This window comes from Mobula hypostoma, chromosome 1 (genome assembly GCF_963921235.1).
Source record: "Mobula hypostoma chromosome 1, sMobHyp1.1, whole genome shotgun sequence".
Classification (NCBI taxonomy): domain Eukaryota; kingdom Metazoa; phylum Chordata; class Chondrichthyes; order Myliobatiformes; family Myliobatidae; genus Mobula; species Mobula hypostoma.
Window position 1 is genome coordinate 20,653,399 of NC_086097.1, and position 19,058 is coordinate 20,672,456.

Here is a 19,058-nt window from a genome sequence, read left to right on the forward strand (position 1 = left end):
ATCTCTAGGAAGAGGTACAGTCGACGTTTCGGGCCGAGACCCTTCGTCAGGGCTGAGAGATGCTGCCTGGCCTGCAGCGTTCACCAGCAACTTTGAAATGATAAGTAAAATCAGGCTTGTGTGGAAGAAGCCGTTCTTGAGTCTAGTCATCTGGGCTTGTCAAGCTCCTGTAACTTTTCCCAAAGGTAGAAGAGAAAAAAAGTGAATGGCCAGAGTAGCGGGCAGCCTTGACGATATTATTAAGCTTCTTGAAACAACTCAGCATGAAGAGGACTGCATAAAGGGATGCTTCAGGTTTAAGGCACACCATGAACTGTTTACTTGATTAAATCTTACCTTTCAGAATATCAAGTTTCAATGTTTGAACTTGCTTTCTATTTTAACAGCAATCAGACTATGATCACCTGCTGGTGAACCTGACAATGGAGGCTTTCTTCATCAAGGAAAACTTCAATATCCGCTGGGTTGCTGAAGCTGGCATTGTAGAAAACATCCAGAACCTTTTCCAAGAATTCAAGCAATCTCGTGGACTCGTGGTACAGCTGTTAATTATTTCAATAACTGATAATTTCTTGTAGAAATATCATTTTCTATTCCTTTACATAGAGAAAGAATGAACCAAGAGGTGAGCATGGGATTGTGGACCTTTGGAGTGTTCATTCCTCCACCCCCGCCCCCACCCCCCCCCGCCATAGTTGACAGTGCAAATTTACTTTTACTTTACAGTAAAGCTCTGTTAATCTGACATGCTCAGTACTTCGGAGGTGCTGAATTAACGGATTTTCCAGATAATTAGCTGTTATACTCAAACATGCTTTAATTCACCTCTTTTTTGATATTATACATTGGAATAATACAAGTTACAGGGCATGCTGTGTTTGAAGGGAATGCAGGGTAACAATAGCCCAAATAGGTTTCACAGGAGCAGGAGAAATAGAAGCAGATTTCAATGCTCCTACGAGTTAAATGGAGCCTGGGGAACGGGGCTCCAATGAGTTAAAGGGAACATGAGAACTGGGGCCCTGGTTAGTCATTGGAATTGCAGGAACCAGTCCATAAGAGAAATTGTGAGAACTGGGGCTCTAGCGTAGCGAAGGGAGTGTGCCAACAAGTGCCTGGTCTGTTACAAAGGCTACGGCAATAAATATCTGGTGAGCCAGAAGCTAAACCATCAGGATTTCCAAACAATGAGATAGTGGATTATTGGATTTTTTTCTGTACATATTGAACATTGGAAGAACATTTAACAGTCTTTCTCCCTCCCATTTTACCATGCCATGTTTTGAAGACCCCGTCCAGACTGTGCTGTTGTGGGTTTGCTTTATTATTATCTTGCCCAAAGACCTTTATTCATGAGGTGAGCCAAATTGAGAGCTCCACATAGATCCTAAGTGTCGCTAGCTTGATCTTCAGAGTAACTCAAACCATATTTAACTTCGTATTTCTGGTTTACCCTGTTTGAATATTGTGTAACTGAAGGTTTGAAAAGGTTAAGATTAGTGTTTGTCTTCTTGTTAGATAACCTCAAATTTGAACATCAGTAGCATGTCACACACCACCCTGCCTTGGAAATTTATTGCTATTCCTTCATACTCAAAGATCCTAAAGCAATACAGTGGAGCTATCTATCTGTCCATTTACCCATCGATCTACCATGGTAACAAGGGCCTTCTAGCCCAACAAGCCCACGTTGTCCAGTGTGACCAATTAATCTACTAACCCATATGTCTTTGGAATCTGGGAGGAAACCAGAGCACCTGGAGGGAGCCCACGTGATCATGGGGAGAATGTACACACTCCTTACCGACAACGATGGGAATTGAACCTGAATCGCTGGGGCTGGAATAGCATTACTCTAACTGTTTCGCTAAAGATCTACAAAAAGATTGCTCACCGCCATATTCTCAAGGGCAAATCGGGATGGACAATAAACACTGGCCTTCCTTGGTATTCCCAAGCTCCAGAAAAATGGATAATTTAAAAAAATCCAAGAAGACTACAGTAGCCCTACAAAGAAACAATAACCTTCCCTGCCCTTAATGGTATCCTCCTGCCTTTCCTTCCAACTAGGCCCACTTGAAATGCCCCTCACTCTCCACACCCCACCCCACCCCGAGGACCTCTACTCACATTTTCCATGCTAGAGGCTGGGAGCTGTCTCCTTCATTTCCTGCTGCAACTATGGTTGTTTTTGATTCCATCCAAAAGATTAATGATATTTTGCTGAAAACCATGTGGAATATTTTGTAGTTTTGACAAATGAATTACTTTATTTTTCACAGCCATTAAAAATTGCCATTTTTGGACCACCAGCTGTGGGGAAAAGCTCAGTGGCGGAGAAGTTGGCCAAGCACTACAAGCTGCACCACATCAAAATAAAAGATGTCATTACAGAGGCTATAGCAGATCTGGTACGTTTACACTAACTGAGCATGAAAGAAGTCACAAAGAAGGAAAGGCCACTTGAACTGCCTGAGCCTTCTCCAGTCCTCAAATCTGATCTTCCAATCCCGGTAATTCTTCTTCTTTCCAGCCAGGCAGGTTATTCCAGAGCCAAGTAAAAAATTTTATTCTTGAACTAGATTTAAAACGTACTGATTTCTGATTATCTCTTCAGTTTTCCTGGTTACTTTGAGGTGCTTTTAAATATTTACAGTTGTATTTAATACTTCATGTGCTGCTATGTGATCCAATTTAATAATTGTCTAAGTTTATAAAGACTAAGTTTCTCCAGTGTTTCCCAATAGTGTATTCTCTTCCACTCGGGGATCAGTGTTATGGTCCTTCAGTCAGGTACCTTTATGAAGACTTCACTGCTTTGCATTTTTTTCCTGTGACTCATTTAGTTGCACTTATGCCTCTTGTATCAGTAGATTCTGGGTTCAAATCCCACTCCAGAGTTTTGAGCGTGAAAATCTTATCTGACATTCCACTGAAGTAATGTCAGAAGCATTGGCTTTCAGATGAGATGCCAACCTTTTTTTTTCTAAGTGAATGCAAATAATACCATGGGACTTATTTAAACAAGAACAATGTAGAGCTACTAGGACTTGATGTTTCAATCCCTTTGGTAATTTGGCACTCTCGATGTTGGCGGTGGGTTTGGAGTGGTGACAAGGAGGGAGGGTAGGTACGTTATCGGGGTCATCAGGTGGGCACCCTCCTTCTTTGATGTTTCGTTGATAAGCCCACGACGTCTCCAGAGGGCTCAACGGTGCTACCTGGCGTCCCAGATACACCCCCCTCAGTACCATACCCTCAGTTACAGCCCAGTTGTTGTCTTTCCTTTTAATCCAAATCCAATTGCTGCTTTCTTCTGCTGCATTTGACAAGGACTTGATTGCTCTGTCTACTATTTATCCCTTAATCGATATCAGTAAAGCAGGTTAACTGGCTATTAACATTACTGCTTTTGTCAACTTGCTAGACACACACCAGCTGTTACATTTTCATTCATTACCACTATGTATGATTTTGAAAACCCTTCATTAGTTAAGCAGTGCTTTGGGGTGGTCTACTAAGATGTCAGAGTTATAAATAAATGCAAGCCAGACAAAGATACCTAAGTAGAAATGAACATCAAAAACCTGCAGAAGCTGGAGATCTGAAATAAGAACGGAAAATAATAGAAACACTCAGCAGGGCGGGCAGCATCAACAGGAGTGAGACTGACTGAGTGAAATAACCATCACACACTCATTGTCAGCAAGACCAAGGAATTGATTGTGGACTTCTGGAAAGGGAGGTGAGGAGAACACACAGCAGTCCTCACTGAGGGGCCAGCAGTGGAAAGGTGAGCAGCTTCAACTTCCTGGGTATGAACATCTCAGATGATCTATCCTGGGCTCAACACATTGATGCAATCACGAAGAAGGCTCACCAGTGGCTCTATTTCATTAAAAGTTGAAGGAGATTTGATATTTTACAGAAGACTCATAAATTTCTACTGGTGTATGATGGAGAGCTTTCTGACTGGTTGCCTCACAGCTTGGTATGGAGTCTCTCGTCTCCATTGTACAGATCGCAAGGGTTGTAGACTCTGCCAGCTCCATTACGGACACAACCCTCCTAACCATTGACAACCTCTTCAAGAGGCAGTCTGTCAAGAAGGTGGAACCCATCATTAAGAACCCTCACCCTCTGGGAAGTTCCCTCTTATTGTTATGATCATCAGGAAGGAAAGAGGCATTGGAGCCCAAGACCTACACTCAGCAATTTAACAATAGCTTCTTCCCTTCTTTCATCATATTTCTGAATGAACACTCTCACGTTCCCCTTTTCATTGTACTATTTATTTAATTTTGCAATGTATAGTAATTTTATGTCTTTGCACTAAACTGCTGCCATAAAACAAAAATAAAACATCATATGTGGCAATGATAATAAACCCTGATTCTGATTCAACTATAGAAGGAGAGGCAAGAGTTCTGATGAAAGGTGTTGGCCTCAAGAAATTAAAAATCTGCCGAACAGCCAGCAAGAACACATCAAGGACAATAGACAAGTAAACAAAAGAAATGTCTTTGTTCGTGTCATGTCATGGAGCCATAGAGCAGAGAAAGAGCATAGCTCATAGAGTTCAGCCCACCTAATCCATGCTGAACTGTTATTCTGCCTAGTCCCATCAACCACACCTGGACCCCTTCCAACCATGTACTTAAACCAAATTTCTCTTAACTGTTGCAATTGAACCCACGTCCACCACTTCCACACTCACACTCTGAGTGAAGAAGTTCCCAACCCCACCCAGGCTCTCCTTAAATATTTCACCTTTCACTGTTCTAGTCTCAACTGACCTCAATGGAAAAAAAACCTGCTTGCATTTGCCCAATCTATACACCTCATGTGGTGGAAGAATTGTAGGTTGCCTATTTGTGAGACTGATCTTGTGACCTTCATTTTATAAACTGATTTTCTGAACTAATATTAGATGTATTAAAGTAATCAAAAGTGTATATGATGAAGGTCCTATTGATAATCTGCTAAATAAGAGATCATTTCCAAATTAAAAAAATTTTTAATGGGATGCTCTTTGATAAGAAGACCATAAGACCATAAGACATAGGAGCAGAATTAGGCCAGTGAGATTAAATGCATGTTTTTTAGGTTTTTATTTTTTGGAGTGTAGAAAGTTGAGTGGGACTTGATAGAGGTGTTTAAAATTATGAGGGGGATTGATAGAGTTGATGTGGATAGTCTTTTTCCATTGAGAGTGGGGAAGATTCAAATAAGAGGACACGAGTTGAGAGTTAAAGGACAAAAGTTTAGGGGTAACATGAGGGGGAACTTCTTTACTCAGACAGTAGTAGCTGTGTGGAACGAGCTTCCAGCAGAAGTGGTTGAGGCAGGTTCGATGTTGTCATTTAAAGTTAAATTGGATAGATATATGGACAGGAAAGAAATGGAGGGTTATGGGCTGAGTGCAGGTCGGTGGGACTAGGTGAGAGTAAGAGTTCGGCACGGACTAGAAGGGCCGAGATGGCCTGTTTCCGTGCTGTAATTGTTATATGGTTATAAGAAGAGTCTGTGTCTGTGAACTGAAATAACTTGAGCCCAGTGTCTTACTTGAACCAGCTGTAACTGGTTTGATATAGTCAGATTTGGGAGAAAGCAAAGGAACAACAGGAGATGTGTATCTTTATTTAGGAGAAGAGCAATGAGGTAATGCGACCTGTAGCCTTGACCTGTAGCTAATGAAAGATCGACACAGACTAGCTTGATAAGTCAGAACAAATAGAATCAAAGTTTAACGGTAGAACTGATGAGGAAAAAGAATAAATATGAATGATTTCTGAGGTAAAGTAGAGAAAAATTCAGAAACCAACTATTGTAAGGAAGATCCCCTCTCCATGCCTGGGGCAGAGGGAAGAATCAATCGTTTGACCTTTGGGAGATTCCCTAATTTGGTGTTATGTGTTAGTTGACCAGAAGTCAACATAATTATGACTGCTGGTATAAAGAGGAACAATAGCATCAGGAACTTGAATTACTAATACTATATAATATTGATTATAACAACTTTACATGAACATTTACATTGATACAATAAAGTATTTTTGAATTAATTAAGATTAATTTGGTCATTTATCCAACATATGTTAGTTGAGTGAGGTAACAAATATCTTTGCTTGAAATGTTTACTCTGTGTTTCCACAGATGCTGCCTGATCTTTTGCATATATCCTGCATTTTCTATCTGCTATTATTATAAGTAGACTGATCTCATAAAGATCTCACAATCTCATAAAGTACCTCTTTATGAGATTACTTTCCATTGGTAATTTTTCTCCTGCATATCAGGTAGAAAGGGTCATTAAGGGAGCTTTTAGCACATTGACCTTCATAAATTGAAGTATTGAGTACAGGAGTTGGGATGTTATGTTGAAGTTGTATAAGACATTGGTGAGGCCTATTTTGGAGTATTGTGTGCAGTTCTGGTTGTCTACCTTCAGGAAAGATGTAAGTAAGATTGAAATAGTACAGAGAAAATGTTGCCAGGACTTGAGGACTTGAGTCTTAAGGAAAGGTTGAATAGGTTAGGAATTTACTTCCCAGAGCGTAGATGATTGAGGAGAGATTTGATAGAGATATACAAAAGTATGAGGAGTATAGGCAGGCTAAACGTAAGCAGGCTTTTTCACTGAGGTTGGGTAAGACTAGAACTAGAGGTCATGGGCTAAGAGTGAAAGGTGAAATGTTTAAAGGAAATACGAGGGGGATCATCTTCTCTCAACAGATGGTGTGAGTTTGGAATGAGCCGCTGGTAGAAGTGGTGGATGTGGGTTCGATTTCAACATTTAATAGAAATTTGGATAAGTACATGAATGGGAGGAGTATGGAGGCTATGTTCCATGTGCAGGCTGACGGAACGAGGTAAATTCATAGTTCAGCATGAACAAGATGGGCCAAAGGGCCTGTTTTCATATCTGTAAAATAAGTTTTAAAAATATTATAAAATATTACTGAAAATACTTCATGGGATGTTAAACAATCCTGTACCTGGTTAAACTTGGGGCTGAATCCAAGAGTAGATTCATTCCCCAGCATACATACTGCAGATTCCCAACAGGTTCCTCCTCCACTGTGAAACCTGCGGCAAAGTACAGCCAGGCAATCATGTCAGAATACAGAAAGCAATGTACTGGAGGAACTCATCAGGCTGAGCAACAAGTGTGGAGGAGAAAGGGCGGTTTGAGCTGAGACTCTGTATCATGACTAAGAACTGAGAGGGTGCGACACAGGCTGAGGGTGATTAGTGAACAGAGGAGGAGTAAGGGATGATGGACATATGGAGAGGGTGGGTTGGACTTGGGAGACAGGTAGGTGAATGACAGGTGGAGGCAGGAAAGGGAAAAATAGGCAGGTGGCGGGGGAGAGGGTGAAGATAGTGCCTGGAGGCTGATAAGTGGGAAAAGCTACGTACTATAATCTAGAATCATGTGTTTCCAATCATAACAGAACATCTTCTGTACTAAGGGAACCTTCCCAAATCTGATCCTTGGAAGCATCAGCACCTTGAACAGGCTGAATTCTTTTTCCAAAACTAGAATGGTTTCATTTTTACAGCTTTGTATAATGCTGTGTGTTTGTCACCACAGGAATTAAGGAGCTCACAGCCTGAAGCTGAGGCAGCTGAAGAAAGTGAGGAAGAAGAAGCTGCAGGAGCTGATGGTGAAGATCCCCAGGAACTCCTCGACCAAGTCAGAGAAAATATGGAGCAGTCTGGTGGTAAACGATAGCTAGATTTTAATAGCATTTATTTTTGTTCATGATTAAAATGTATCAAGAGTGTAAATGTAAGAGGTAACAATTACCTCCATCAAATCGTAAGGCCAGAGTCTGACCAGGTGAATGGAATGCATGGGGTGAGACACAGTAGAGTTGCCTCAAAACAGATGCCTCACTGTTCCAGCGACTCTCATTTGGCTGTTACCTCTGGTACATTGTGCAAGAGTTTTCATGTTTTCCCTGCAACAGGAAAGGTTTCCCCTGAGTGCTCTGGTTCCCTCCCACACTCTATAGTTGAGCTGGTTGTTAAGTTAATTGGGTACCTTAAATTGCCCTTAGTGTAGGTGGCTAATGAGAGAAGGAGGAAGTAATAATTGGACGTGTGTGAGAGAATAAGTTACAAAGAAATAAATGGGGGAAATGAGATTGCTGTGACAACTAGCAGAGGCTCAATGGAGCAAATACCTCTTTATGTGCCACATGGAAGTATGAAATTTAGTGGTTCCCCAAAATCCGCAATTGTCCTGAACTCAGTTACATTATTTGCCTTGTTTGCTTTAATTCCTTCTCTATTCTGCAGCTCAAGAGTTCTGTGGGGATATAGTTAAAATGCCAGAGGTGACATAATACAAGGAGCTGTTCTTGCACCAATTAGGCTGACCTTTCATAAGAATATAAGACCAAAATGAAAAGCAGGACTTGGCCATAGAGTCCCATGTGTCTGCTCTGCTTTTCAACAGGTTCATGGTTAATCTGACTTCAACTCCGTTTTCTTGTCTGTTTCCTCTCGTGTTGATTCTGCCATAGTCTAAAAATCTGTTAGTCTCAGCATTGATACATTCTATGATGCAAACTCCACTGTGCTCTGGGGTAGAGGATTTAATCAGAATCAAGTTTAATATCATCGGCGTATGTCATGAAATTTGTTGTTATGCAGCAGCAGTACATTGGAATACATAACAAGAGCTGTGAATTACAGTATAAAGTATAATATATACAAGTTAAATATGTAGTGCCAAAAGAGGAGAGGAAAAAAAAGTAGTGAGGTAATGTTCATAGATTCAATATCCATTCAGAAATCTGGTGGTACATGGGAAGGAGCTGCCGCTGAATCATTGAATGTGTGCCTTCAGGCTCCTGTACCTCCTCCCTGATGGTAGCAATGAGAAGACGGTAAAAGCTGCCTGACACTTGGCAAGGGTAGAATGAATTTCTACTCATCTCAGTTTTGTAGATGACCCCTTATTTTGAAAGTATGCATTTTAATTCTACATTTTCCCATGAGTGGAAACTTTCTCTCAGCATCTACCGCTTCAAATCACCTCGGAATTTCAAAGCAAGTCAATAATATTTCAGAGAGGAGAATCAAGTGATACAGAGTCAAGGCAGGAAAGTGATGCTAAAGTAAAATATAAGCAATTGAATTGTAGAGCAGACACGGAGGTCAAATTAACTATTTCTTATGTTCAAGTTCTCTAAGATTTGGTCATTTGCTTACTTTCTGATATGTGTTATCTGTGCATTCCATTGGTTTCTCACTTCATCCATTATCAATATCCACTCTTCCATTTCCTACCAATAACTGTTTTCCTTCTCACTAAACTCTGTCCTCATTTTCCCTCTGTGACGAATGCACATAGATAAGATGTTAGCTGTCCTGTGTGATCAGCAGTTGGTCTGCCACCTGTCTTCAAGAGAGAGATAAGGGACACAATGAAACAGCACCTGGAGATGTGTAGAGAGCTGTCTGGAGCGGCTCCCCCTTTGAACCCTGAACTGTTTGAAGTGATGGACAGGCGATACCGCAGCAGGGGGATAAAAAGGGGAAGGTTTGCTAAGGCAGGACACACACCACCCGAGGTAACGAGACCCTGGAAGCGGTACGCCTCTCACGAGTCGGTGGGAAGTATCAGACAATGGCCAGGGTGGAAAGGTACGATCAGCGGGAACCCGGTGTGTGTCCGCCCTTGCCTGGGTGCCGGGTTCACTGCAGAGGATCGACTGCATCTGGAGGAGGGGTCACAGTCGGTGACCTCAGGTGACATCACCAAGGACCTGCCCAAAAGCTGCTTGTGAGCCATATCGCCGGTCTGTGAGTGAAGCCGTGTCTGAATGATCAGTTGTTCCTGTTCTCTCTCTCTCTCCCCCCACGTTGTCCATCGCCATGGCAACGATTACTGCGAGCTGAACTACTAAATTGGACTGAACTTTGAGTCACTTTGAAATTTGGTCATTTACCCCTAGACAACGATAGAGCTTGATTGATGCTGTTATCTTAATTCTGTGCACATGTGTGTTTATCATTGCTGAACTGTTGCATTTATTATCCTTTCGATTACTGTGTTGCTTGCTTCTTTAATAAAACTTCCTTAGTTCTAGTACTCCAGACTCCAACTGAGTGATCCATTTCTGCTGGTTTAGCAACCCAGTTACGGGGTACGTAACACCTCCTATTTGGCATTCTTAATACCCAACCCTCCTAAGACTGAGTCCCTTTTTCCTTCCATTGATGGAACTTTGGTCAAAGTGAACCGGGCTTTATTTTCATTTGATTTGAACTTCACTGCATAAATAGAGCAAGCTTATGGAACTCGATATAAATTCAATAGTGAAACAACAGACTAGATATCTGAGCTTGGCCGTACATTTTATCTTTCTCCTGAAGCTAATGATATACTTGAACAAGGGCCGCCAAGAGTCCACTGCCATTTTTAGAATAAACTCTGACCCAATTACCTGCAGTCCATCTTCAAGGCGTTCTTCAGGATGGCACAGTAGTGCATCGGCTAGTGTAATGCTTTACAACACCAGCAATCGGGGTTCAGTTCTCACTGCGGTCTATAAGGAGTTTGTGCATTCTCCCTGTGACCAAGTGGGTTTCTTCTAGGTGCTCCACTTTCCTCCCACATTCCAAAGACTTATGAGTTAGGATTAGTAAATTGTGTACATGTTATGTTAGAATCAGAAGCTTGCAGGCTGCCCTTAGCACATCCTCAGAAGGCATTGGTTGTTGACACAAATGACATATTTCACTGTAAATTTCAAGATTTTGATGTACGTGTGATAAAGCTAATCTTTATTTTTAAAAAATTGTAGATCAGACCACACTTGGAGTACTATCAGTAGTTTTGAGCGCCTTATCTAAGAAAGGGTGTGCCACCATTCCAGAGGAGGTTCATAAAGGTGACCTTGGTAAAGAAAGGCTTAACGTATGAGAAGCGTTTAATGGCTCTGAGCTTTTACTCACTAGAATGAAGGGGGAGAGGGTGGTGAGAGGGATCTTATTGAAACCGATCAAATATTGAAAGGCCAGATAGAGTGAATGTGGAAGGGATGTTTCCAACAGTGGGAGAGTCTAGGACTAGAGAATGCAGCTTCAAAATACAAGGATGTCCCTTTCAAACAGAGGTGAGGAGGCATTTATTTAACCAGAAGGTGATGAATCTGTGGAATTCATTGGCCTTCGAGCCAAGACATTGGGTGTGTTTAAAGTGGAGGCTGTTAGGTTCCTGAGGGCATCAAAGGAGAAGTCAGGAGAATGGGGTTGAGAGGGAAAATAAATCAGCCATGATCGTACTTGATGGGTTGAAGAGCTGAATTCTGCTACTACGTCTTATGGTTTACATTCTCTCACTTTGCAGAATTCTGGGTACCTTAAATATGTATGTTGAGAGGTCAGTAAGCTTCCTTCTGAATTCTAACAGTTGGACAATTTGGATTCTGTAGGTCGCTTGGATGACACCTATGTCACCAGGTTTATGAAGAAGAAACTGTTATCTATGCCTTGTCAGAACCAGGGTTTTATTCTTGATGGATTTCCCAAGACCTATTTACAAACAAAGATCATCTTTGCTGGTAAGTTATGTTGTGCTCCATGCACTCTGATAGCCTTGTCCAAAGGACTGAGTCTGATGAGAATTGGGGAAGGATATGCAACTAGAAGCAATAGAAGCAAGACTATAATGATTTTGTTAATCCTATTTGTGATCTGAAGCCCATGCTAGCAGTTCGTATCTCACCTTGACAGTGGGAAAATTTGAATTTGGTTGATCAAGTAAATTGAGGTTAAATCAGTAATGGTGAGAATGGCCAAAGTTTTCACTGAGGTACAATAGAGGCATGTCCTTTCCTCCATGGCTTCAAAGTATCTTGGCACTGTCCACAATGACTGCCAATTTTACCATCTTACCCTGGTTTTCATTCATGGCAGTCAACAAGGGAGAGGAGAGAAGAAGAGGAGCCATAATGAAGGATGGGAGAAGGAGAGAATTTGTGGCAAAAAAAGTAAACAGAAATGGGGAGAAGTAGCAACTAGTGATAAAAAGAAAAATTGCAGGAACAAAAGTATAAAGAAGTAGAAAATTGGAGAAAATGGAGTACAAGAAAATGCAAACTTTACTTATGACTGTGACTGACGTTACAGATAAATTATCTATTTTATTCTGAGATAGGTGTTTTGGAAATATAGAATATAGAAGGGTAATGTTTCTGGTGATATGTATGTTCTTTCATGTACATAAAATTATCCTTAAATGTTTCATGTTGTTTGCTTAAAGTTATATCTTTCCACTTATCAAAACATCCCGGCCCTGGCCATGCTCCAGTGTTCCCACTGTGACCCCTACTGCAGCTGCACACTTAGCCCACAATCTGGGCTTTGGTTCACAGTCCAAAATTCAGCCCTGATCGCACTCCTGACCCATAGCCTATATGCTGGCCCACAGACTGGACGTTGCTCACAGTTCATGCCATCACACACCTTGCTTGAACTCTGACGTCACTAGACGCTAGCTCATTGGAATTTCCACACAAGGATAAGATTAACAGTGTTTTACATATTTAACTTCCTCATGCAGCTTAAAAATAAACCAAAATAAGATCATGTGGATTGCCTTGTATATTATTTTCATCTAACGTGCCTGTTTATTTTATCCCAAAATGTTGTTTTTCACATATGATCCAAGCAGCAGAGACACAGCAGTGGTCTTTAGACATCCATGTCTAGACTCTCCTTCACTTTTATCTTTGCCTTACAATACAGCTCAAGAGGAGGAGGAGGAAGAAGAAAGTGGCATGAACAAGGTACCACAGTATGACAAAGCAATTACTCCAGGTTGGTAATGTTTTATTGTATTTATAATTTGTATAATTATCTCAGTAATGTCAAAAACACTTTATTCTTTTATACCCCCAAAGATCATCAACCTTAAATGTAATCACTTTTTCCCTCCTTGCAGATACTGCTGCACCTATTGACTATTACTAGGATTTCCTTTTGTTATCACCTTTTCTCCAGCTACCTGTCATCATCTAACGCACTGTTCAAGCATCTTAAACCCCTATATATCACACCCTGTTATCTTATTCTCTCAATACTTCACTTATATACCTCCTTTCACGTTATCATGTGCCTCACAGCCAATTAAGTTCTTTAAAAGAGTAATCACCATTGTGATGTAGGAACCACAGCAGCTAATCAGAACACAGTCAACTTCTGCGATCACTTTTTGTAAATAATAATCTGGACCATGTTGACTGTTGCAAATAGTTCCAAAGGCAACCTCCAGCATAATAAATGTCACACGTACACTAGCTGACCAAGAATCTGAGATGTGCTGATGCATATATGACCCTGCAAAGGACCCGAAGGAAAATCCGGGCAATTCTGGACAATGTTTCTCACCCTCTGCATGCCACCTTGGCTGAACAGAGGAGCACTTTTACTAATAGTCTGAGACAACTGTACTGCTTTAAAGAGCGATATATGGGGTCATGTCTTACCACTTGGCCATTAGACTCAGTGATGAGCCAACCTATAGCCAGGGAAGTGATGGCCTCCTCCTGTTAGACTGTTTGTGGTAAATAATTTTTTATTCTTTCTGCTTCTCTTCTAATATTTATATCTGTGCACTTGTGGTGTGAGTGGTTAAGGCATTGGACTAGCTACCTGAAGGTCGTGAGTTCAAGCCCCAGCTGAGGGAATGTGTTGTGTCCTTGAGCAAGGCACTTAACCACACATTGCTCTGCGATGACACTGGTGCCAAGCTGTATGGGTCCTAATGGCCTTCCCTTGGACAACATTGGTGTCGTGGAGGGGGGAGACTTGCAGCATGGGCAACTGCTGGTCTTCCATACAACCTTGCCCAGGCTTGCGCCCTGGTGAGTGAAGACTTTCCAGGCACAGATCCATGGTCTCGCGAGACTAATGGATGCCTTTACTTGTAATGATACTGTGACACTGTAACTTTCCCTGGGATCAATAAAGTATCTACCTCTCCTACTGAACACCATTTGAAGTCCAACAGTGATGGAACCTGATTTCACCAGACAAATCTGACGTAGGATTAAAATTCTCATTGATTGAATGGGGGCTTACAACTGAGATTTAGGAGGAATATTTACTTTTACTTACTTTGTTTCACTTAATGTTTTAAATTATTCTCAGTGCTTAGGCATAGTCATAGTCTTACTTTATTGATCCCGGGGGAAATTGGTTTTCATTACAGTTGCACGGTAAATAATTAAATAGTAATAAAACCATAAAATAGTTAAATAGTAATATGTAAATTACGCCAGGAAATAAGTCCAGGACCAGCCTATTGGCTCAGGGTGTCTGACCCTCCACGGGAGGAGTTGTAAAGTTTGATGGCCACAGGCAGGAATGACTTCCTATGACGCTCTGTGCTGCATCTCGGTGGAATGAGTCTCTGGCTGAATGTACTCCTGTGCCCAACCAGTACATTATGTAGTGGATGGGAGACATCGTCCAAGATGGCATGCAACTTGGACAGCATCCTCTTTTCAGACACCACCGTCAGAGAGTCCAGTTCCATCCCCACAACATCACTGGCCTTACGAATGAGTTTGTTGATTCTGTTGGTGTCTGCTACCCTTAGCCTGCTGCCCCAGCACACAACAGCAAACATGATCGCACTGCCCACCACAGACTCGTAGAACATCCTCAGCATTGTCCAGCAGATGTTAAAGGACCTCAGTCTCCTCAGGAAATAGAGACGGCTCTGACCCTTCTTGTGGACAGCCTCAATGTTCTTTGACCAGTCCAGTTTATTGTCAATTTGTATCCCCAGGTATTTGTAATCCTCCACCATGTCCACACTGACCCCCTGGATGGAAACAGGGGTCACTGGTACCTTAGCTCTCCTCAGGTCTACCACTAGTTCCTTAACCTTTTTCACATTAAGCTGCAGATAATTCTGCTCACACCATGTGACAAAGTTTCCTACCGTAGCCCTGTGCTCAGCCTCATCTCCCTTGCTGATGCATCCAACTATGGCAGAGTCATTAGAAAACTTCTGAAGATGACAAGACTCCGTGCAGTAGTTGAAGTCTGAGGTGTAAATGGTGAAGAGAAAGGGAGACAAGACAGTGCCCTGTGGAGCCCCAGTGCTGCTGATCACTCTGTCGGACACACAGTGTTGCAAGCACACGTACTGTGGTCTGCCAGTCAGGTAATCAAGAATCCATGACACCAGGAAAGCATCCACCTGCATCGCTATCAGCTTCTCCCCCAGCAGAGCAGGGCGGATAGTGTTGAACGCACTGGAGAAGTCAAAAAACATGACCCTCACAGTGCTCGCTGGCTTGTCCAGGTGGGCGTAGGGACGGTTCAGCAGGTAGATGATGGCATCCTCAACTCCTAGTCAGGGCTGGTAGGCGAACTGCAGGGGATCTAAGTGTGGCCTGACCATAGGCCAGAGCAGCTCCAGAACAAGTCTCTCCAGGGTCTTCATTATGTGGGAGGTCAATGCCACCAGTCTGTAGTCATTGAGTCATTTTCAGAGATGTTAATAATTTTTAAACTTCTCTGATCATTATGTAAATATAGAAACTGATCAAAGTACCTCCCAACATTGACAGGAGGTGAGGTTCCTTGGCCAGCTTCATTTGCTGTTAAAGACTTTAAAGATATTTTGGGGTTGGGCTCCAAACCGTTAGAGCATGTGGCCTAGTTGCCATGAGGCCTCTTGAGTGCAGCAGCCCAGCCCAGGTAACTATAAGCAGGACTGGCAGCAGGATGAATCTTTATTTGGACCAGTGTCAGGGTGATCTGTTTTGGTGATGTTAGTTAAGGGAGAAAGCTCAGGACTCCATGGATAACTCATCATGTTGTCTTTGAACTTGTGCCACTGGATCTTTTATGTCCACAAGCATGAGCAGATGTTGGTTTATCCAAAAATAGCATCTCAGCATGAAACTACTGAACTGAAGTGTCAGCCTAGTTTTTTTGTGGTCAGCCTTCTCATGTGGGATTAGAATCTTCAACTTTGCCAGTGAGATAGAGAGCCTGGAGTTTGTAGTCCTGTCATTGACTAGTACCGGGGTCTATACCAAAATTCAAAGCCCAAAGGTCGATTGGAAGTTGAAGCCCAAGAGCTGAAGTCTGGATACAGGAGGTCTGTCAAGTTCAAGTTTATTATTATCATACTATACATATATAACAAAACAAAACAATGGTTTTCCGGACCACGGTGGACCCACAAAACATACCAGACGCAACGCATAAACCAAAATGTGCCTTGTCCAAGTTGAGACTGATTGTTGGAGACTCCTCTGTATGCCGACTCATCATTGTTGCTGATGAGACCACCCACTGTAGTATCATCAGCGAATTTGATGATGTAGATTGAGCTCAGTCGGGTGGTACAGTCACCAGTCATCTGTGTGAACAGCAGCAGGGTGAGCACACAACACTGGGTGGCGGTGGTGAGGGTAGGGGGACAGCAAAGCTCAGCATGCTGGAGCTTGAGATTTTGCTGCCAAATTGGACTGACTGGGGTCTTTCCATCAAGAAGTCCAAGATCCAGTTATAGAGAGGGGTGTTGAGTCCCAGTGAGGACTGTTTACCACCCCCTCTGTGGGATGATCATGTTAAGCACTGAGCTGAAGTTGATGAACAACATTCCGGCATATGATACATCATTTTTGAGGTGGGACAGGATGGAGTCGAGGGCCGAGACTATGGCATCATCAGTGGACTGGTTTGAGCAGTAGACAAACTGGAAAAGGGTTGGAGAACTGTCCAAGTGGGTGGGTGTTAGGAAACAGGTTTGTTTTGCTATTGTTGTGTTCTGTGTTATTCTTGCCAAGCATTGTGGACATGATATGTTGGCAGTAGAATGTGTGGCGACACTTGTGGGCTGCCCTCAGCACATCCTTGGGTTTTGTTGGTTGTTAATGCAAATGATGCATTTCATTGTACATATGATAAATAAATGAATCTGAATCTGACTTCTGATGTAATGCTTTCTGTTGAGCTACAGATGATGGTGAAGCAACACACATCAAAGTTGCTAGTGAACGCAGCAGGCCAGGCAGCATCTCTAGGAAGAGGTACAGTCGACTTTTCAGGCCGAGACCCTTTGTCAGGACTTCTCCATCCTGACGAAGGGTCTCGGCCTGAAACGTCGACTGTACCTCTTCCTAGAGATGCTGCCTGGCCCGCTGCGTTCACCAGCAACTTTGATGTGTGTTGCTTGAATTTCCAGCACCTGCAGAATTCCTGTTGTTTGAGATGATAGTGAAGGTGCCTCCGAACAATACTGTGCATCACTTATCATCAACGACACCTAACCTTTTAAAGTAACTCACTAATTAATTTCTAAAATGCAACTGAGCCTTCACCTGTCCCAAACACTGCTTACAATTCAAACCCTGTATACTTTTTCTCTGTAGAATACATCTTTGCTTTGGAAGCTCCTGATGAGTTCCTGAAGCAACGTGTCTTAAATCTGCCAGAGAGTGATGTTGTTGGGACTCACTATACACAAGAAAGGTTCTTGCGTTATCTGGCCCATTATAGGGAACAGAACGCGGAAGATGAAACTCTTCTGAACTACTTTGATGAGATTGAGATTCATCCAGTTCATATAGGTAAGCTTTGTTAATTTGAATGAAATGGATGTATTCAAGATAGTAATGCACTACTTTACTATTACACTTGCTTGAACTGAGAATAATCAATATTGCATTTACAATTTTTAACTATTCAGTTTTGAGTTTGAGAGAATATTTGTACTGTATAGCACAGGGCTATAATAACAGGAGCTATAGAAAATGCCCTTTTCCAGTATTTTCTTGATGCTGGATAGCTAGAAATAGCAGATCTAAATAACAAATAGCAGATATTTAGTGGTCTGTGACCATTACAATATAATGGATTCTTCTGCACTATTTACTTATGTATTGTAACTTAAAGTAATTTTTAATGGCTTCAACTATATTGCTGCCACATAGCAACAAATTTCCAAAAAATGTAGAAGTGGAATCAGGCTATTTTTATCATCAAGTCTGCTCTGCCATTCCACCCTGCCTGATTTATTTTTCCTCTCAACCCTATTCTCCAGCTTTCTCCCTGTACCTTTGACGCCCTTACTAATCAAGAATCTATAAACCTCCGCTTTAACTATACCCGACTGTGACAATGAATTCCACAGAATCACCATCCTCTGGTTAAAGAAATTCATAGAAAAACATAGAAAACCTACAGCGCAATACAGGTCCTGCGGCACACAATGCTGTGCAGAACATGTACTTACTTTAGAAATTACCCATAGCCCTCTACCTTTCTAAGCTTCATGTACCTATCCAAGAGTATCTTAAAAGACCCTATCGTATCCACCTCCACCACCGTCACTGGCACTCCATGCACTCACCACTCTCTGTGTAAAAAAATAAACTTACCCCTGACATCTCCTCTGTACCTGCTTCCAAGCACTTTAAAACTGTACCCTTTCATGTTAGCCATTTCAGCTCTTGAAAAAAGCCTCTGATTATCCACACGATCAATGCCACTCATTATGTTGTACACCTCTATCAGGTCACTTTTCAAGCTCTGCCGCTTCAAGGAGAAAAGGCCAAGTTCACTCAACCTTTTCTCGTAAGGCATGCTCCCCAATCCAGGCAACGTCCTTGTAAATCTCATCTGCAATCTTTCTATGGTTTCCACATCCTTCCTGTAGTGAGGTGACCAGAACTGAGCACGGTACTCCAAGTGGGGTCTGACCAGGGTCCTATATAGCTGTAACAACTCAATCCCACAGTTGATGAAGGCCAATGTACCATATGCCTTCTTAACCACAGAGTCAACCTGCTCAGCAGCTTTCAGTATCCTATGGACTCGGACCCCAGTGCTGATCCTCCACACTGCCAAGAGTCTTACCATTAATACTATATTCTGCCATCAAATTTGATCTACCAAAATGAACCACCTCACACTTATCTGGGTTGAACTCCATCTGCCACTTCTCAGCCCAGTTTTGCATCCTATCGATGTCTTGCTGTAAACTCTGGCACTATCCACAACACCCCCAA

At 42.2% G+C, this 19,058-nt stretch overlaps 1 protein-coding gene across 1 annotated transcript in view; it reads left to right on the forward strand.

Moving 5' to 3' along the window:
* ak7b (adenylate kinase 7b) overlaps positions 1-19,058 on the forward strand; it is a 69,593-nt gene that overhangs the window by 33,731 nt on the left and 16,804 nt on the right. The window contains exons 10-15 of the mRNA XM_063058902.1: positions 387-536; positions 2,283-2,411; positions 7,598-7,727; positions 11,454-11,582; positions 12,769-12,840; positions 17,421-17,618. Coding sequence (XP_062914972.1) covers positions 387-536; positions 2,283-2,411; positions 7,598-7,727; positions 11,454-11,582; positions 12,769-12,840; positions 17,421-17,618 — 808 coding nt within the window. The remainder of the gene's footprint in view (positions 1-386; positions 537-2,282; positions 2,412-7,597; positions 7,728-11,453; positions 11,583-12,768; positions 12,841-17,420; positions 17,619-19,058) is intronic.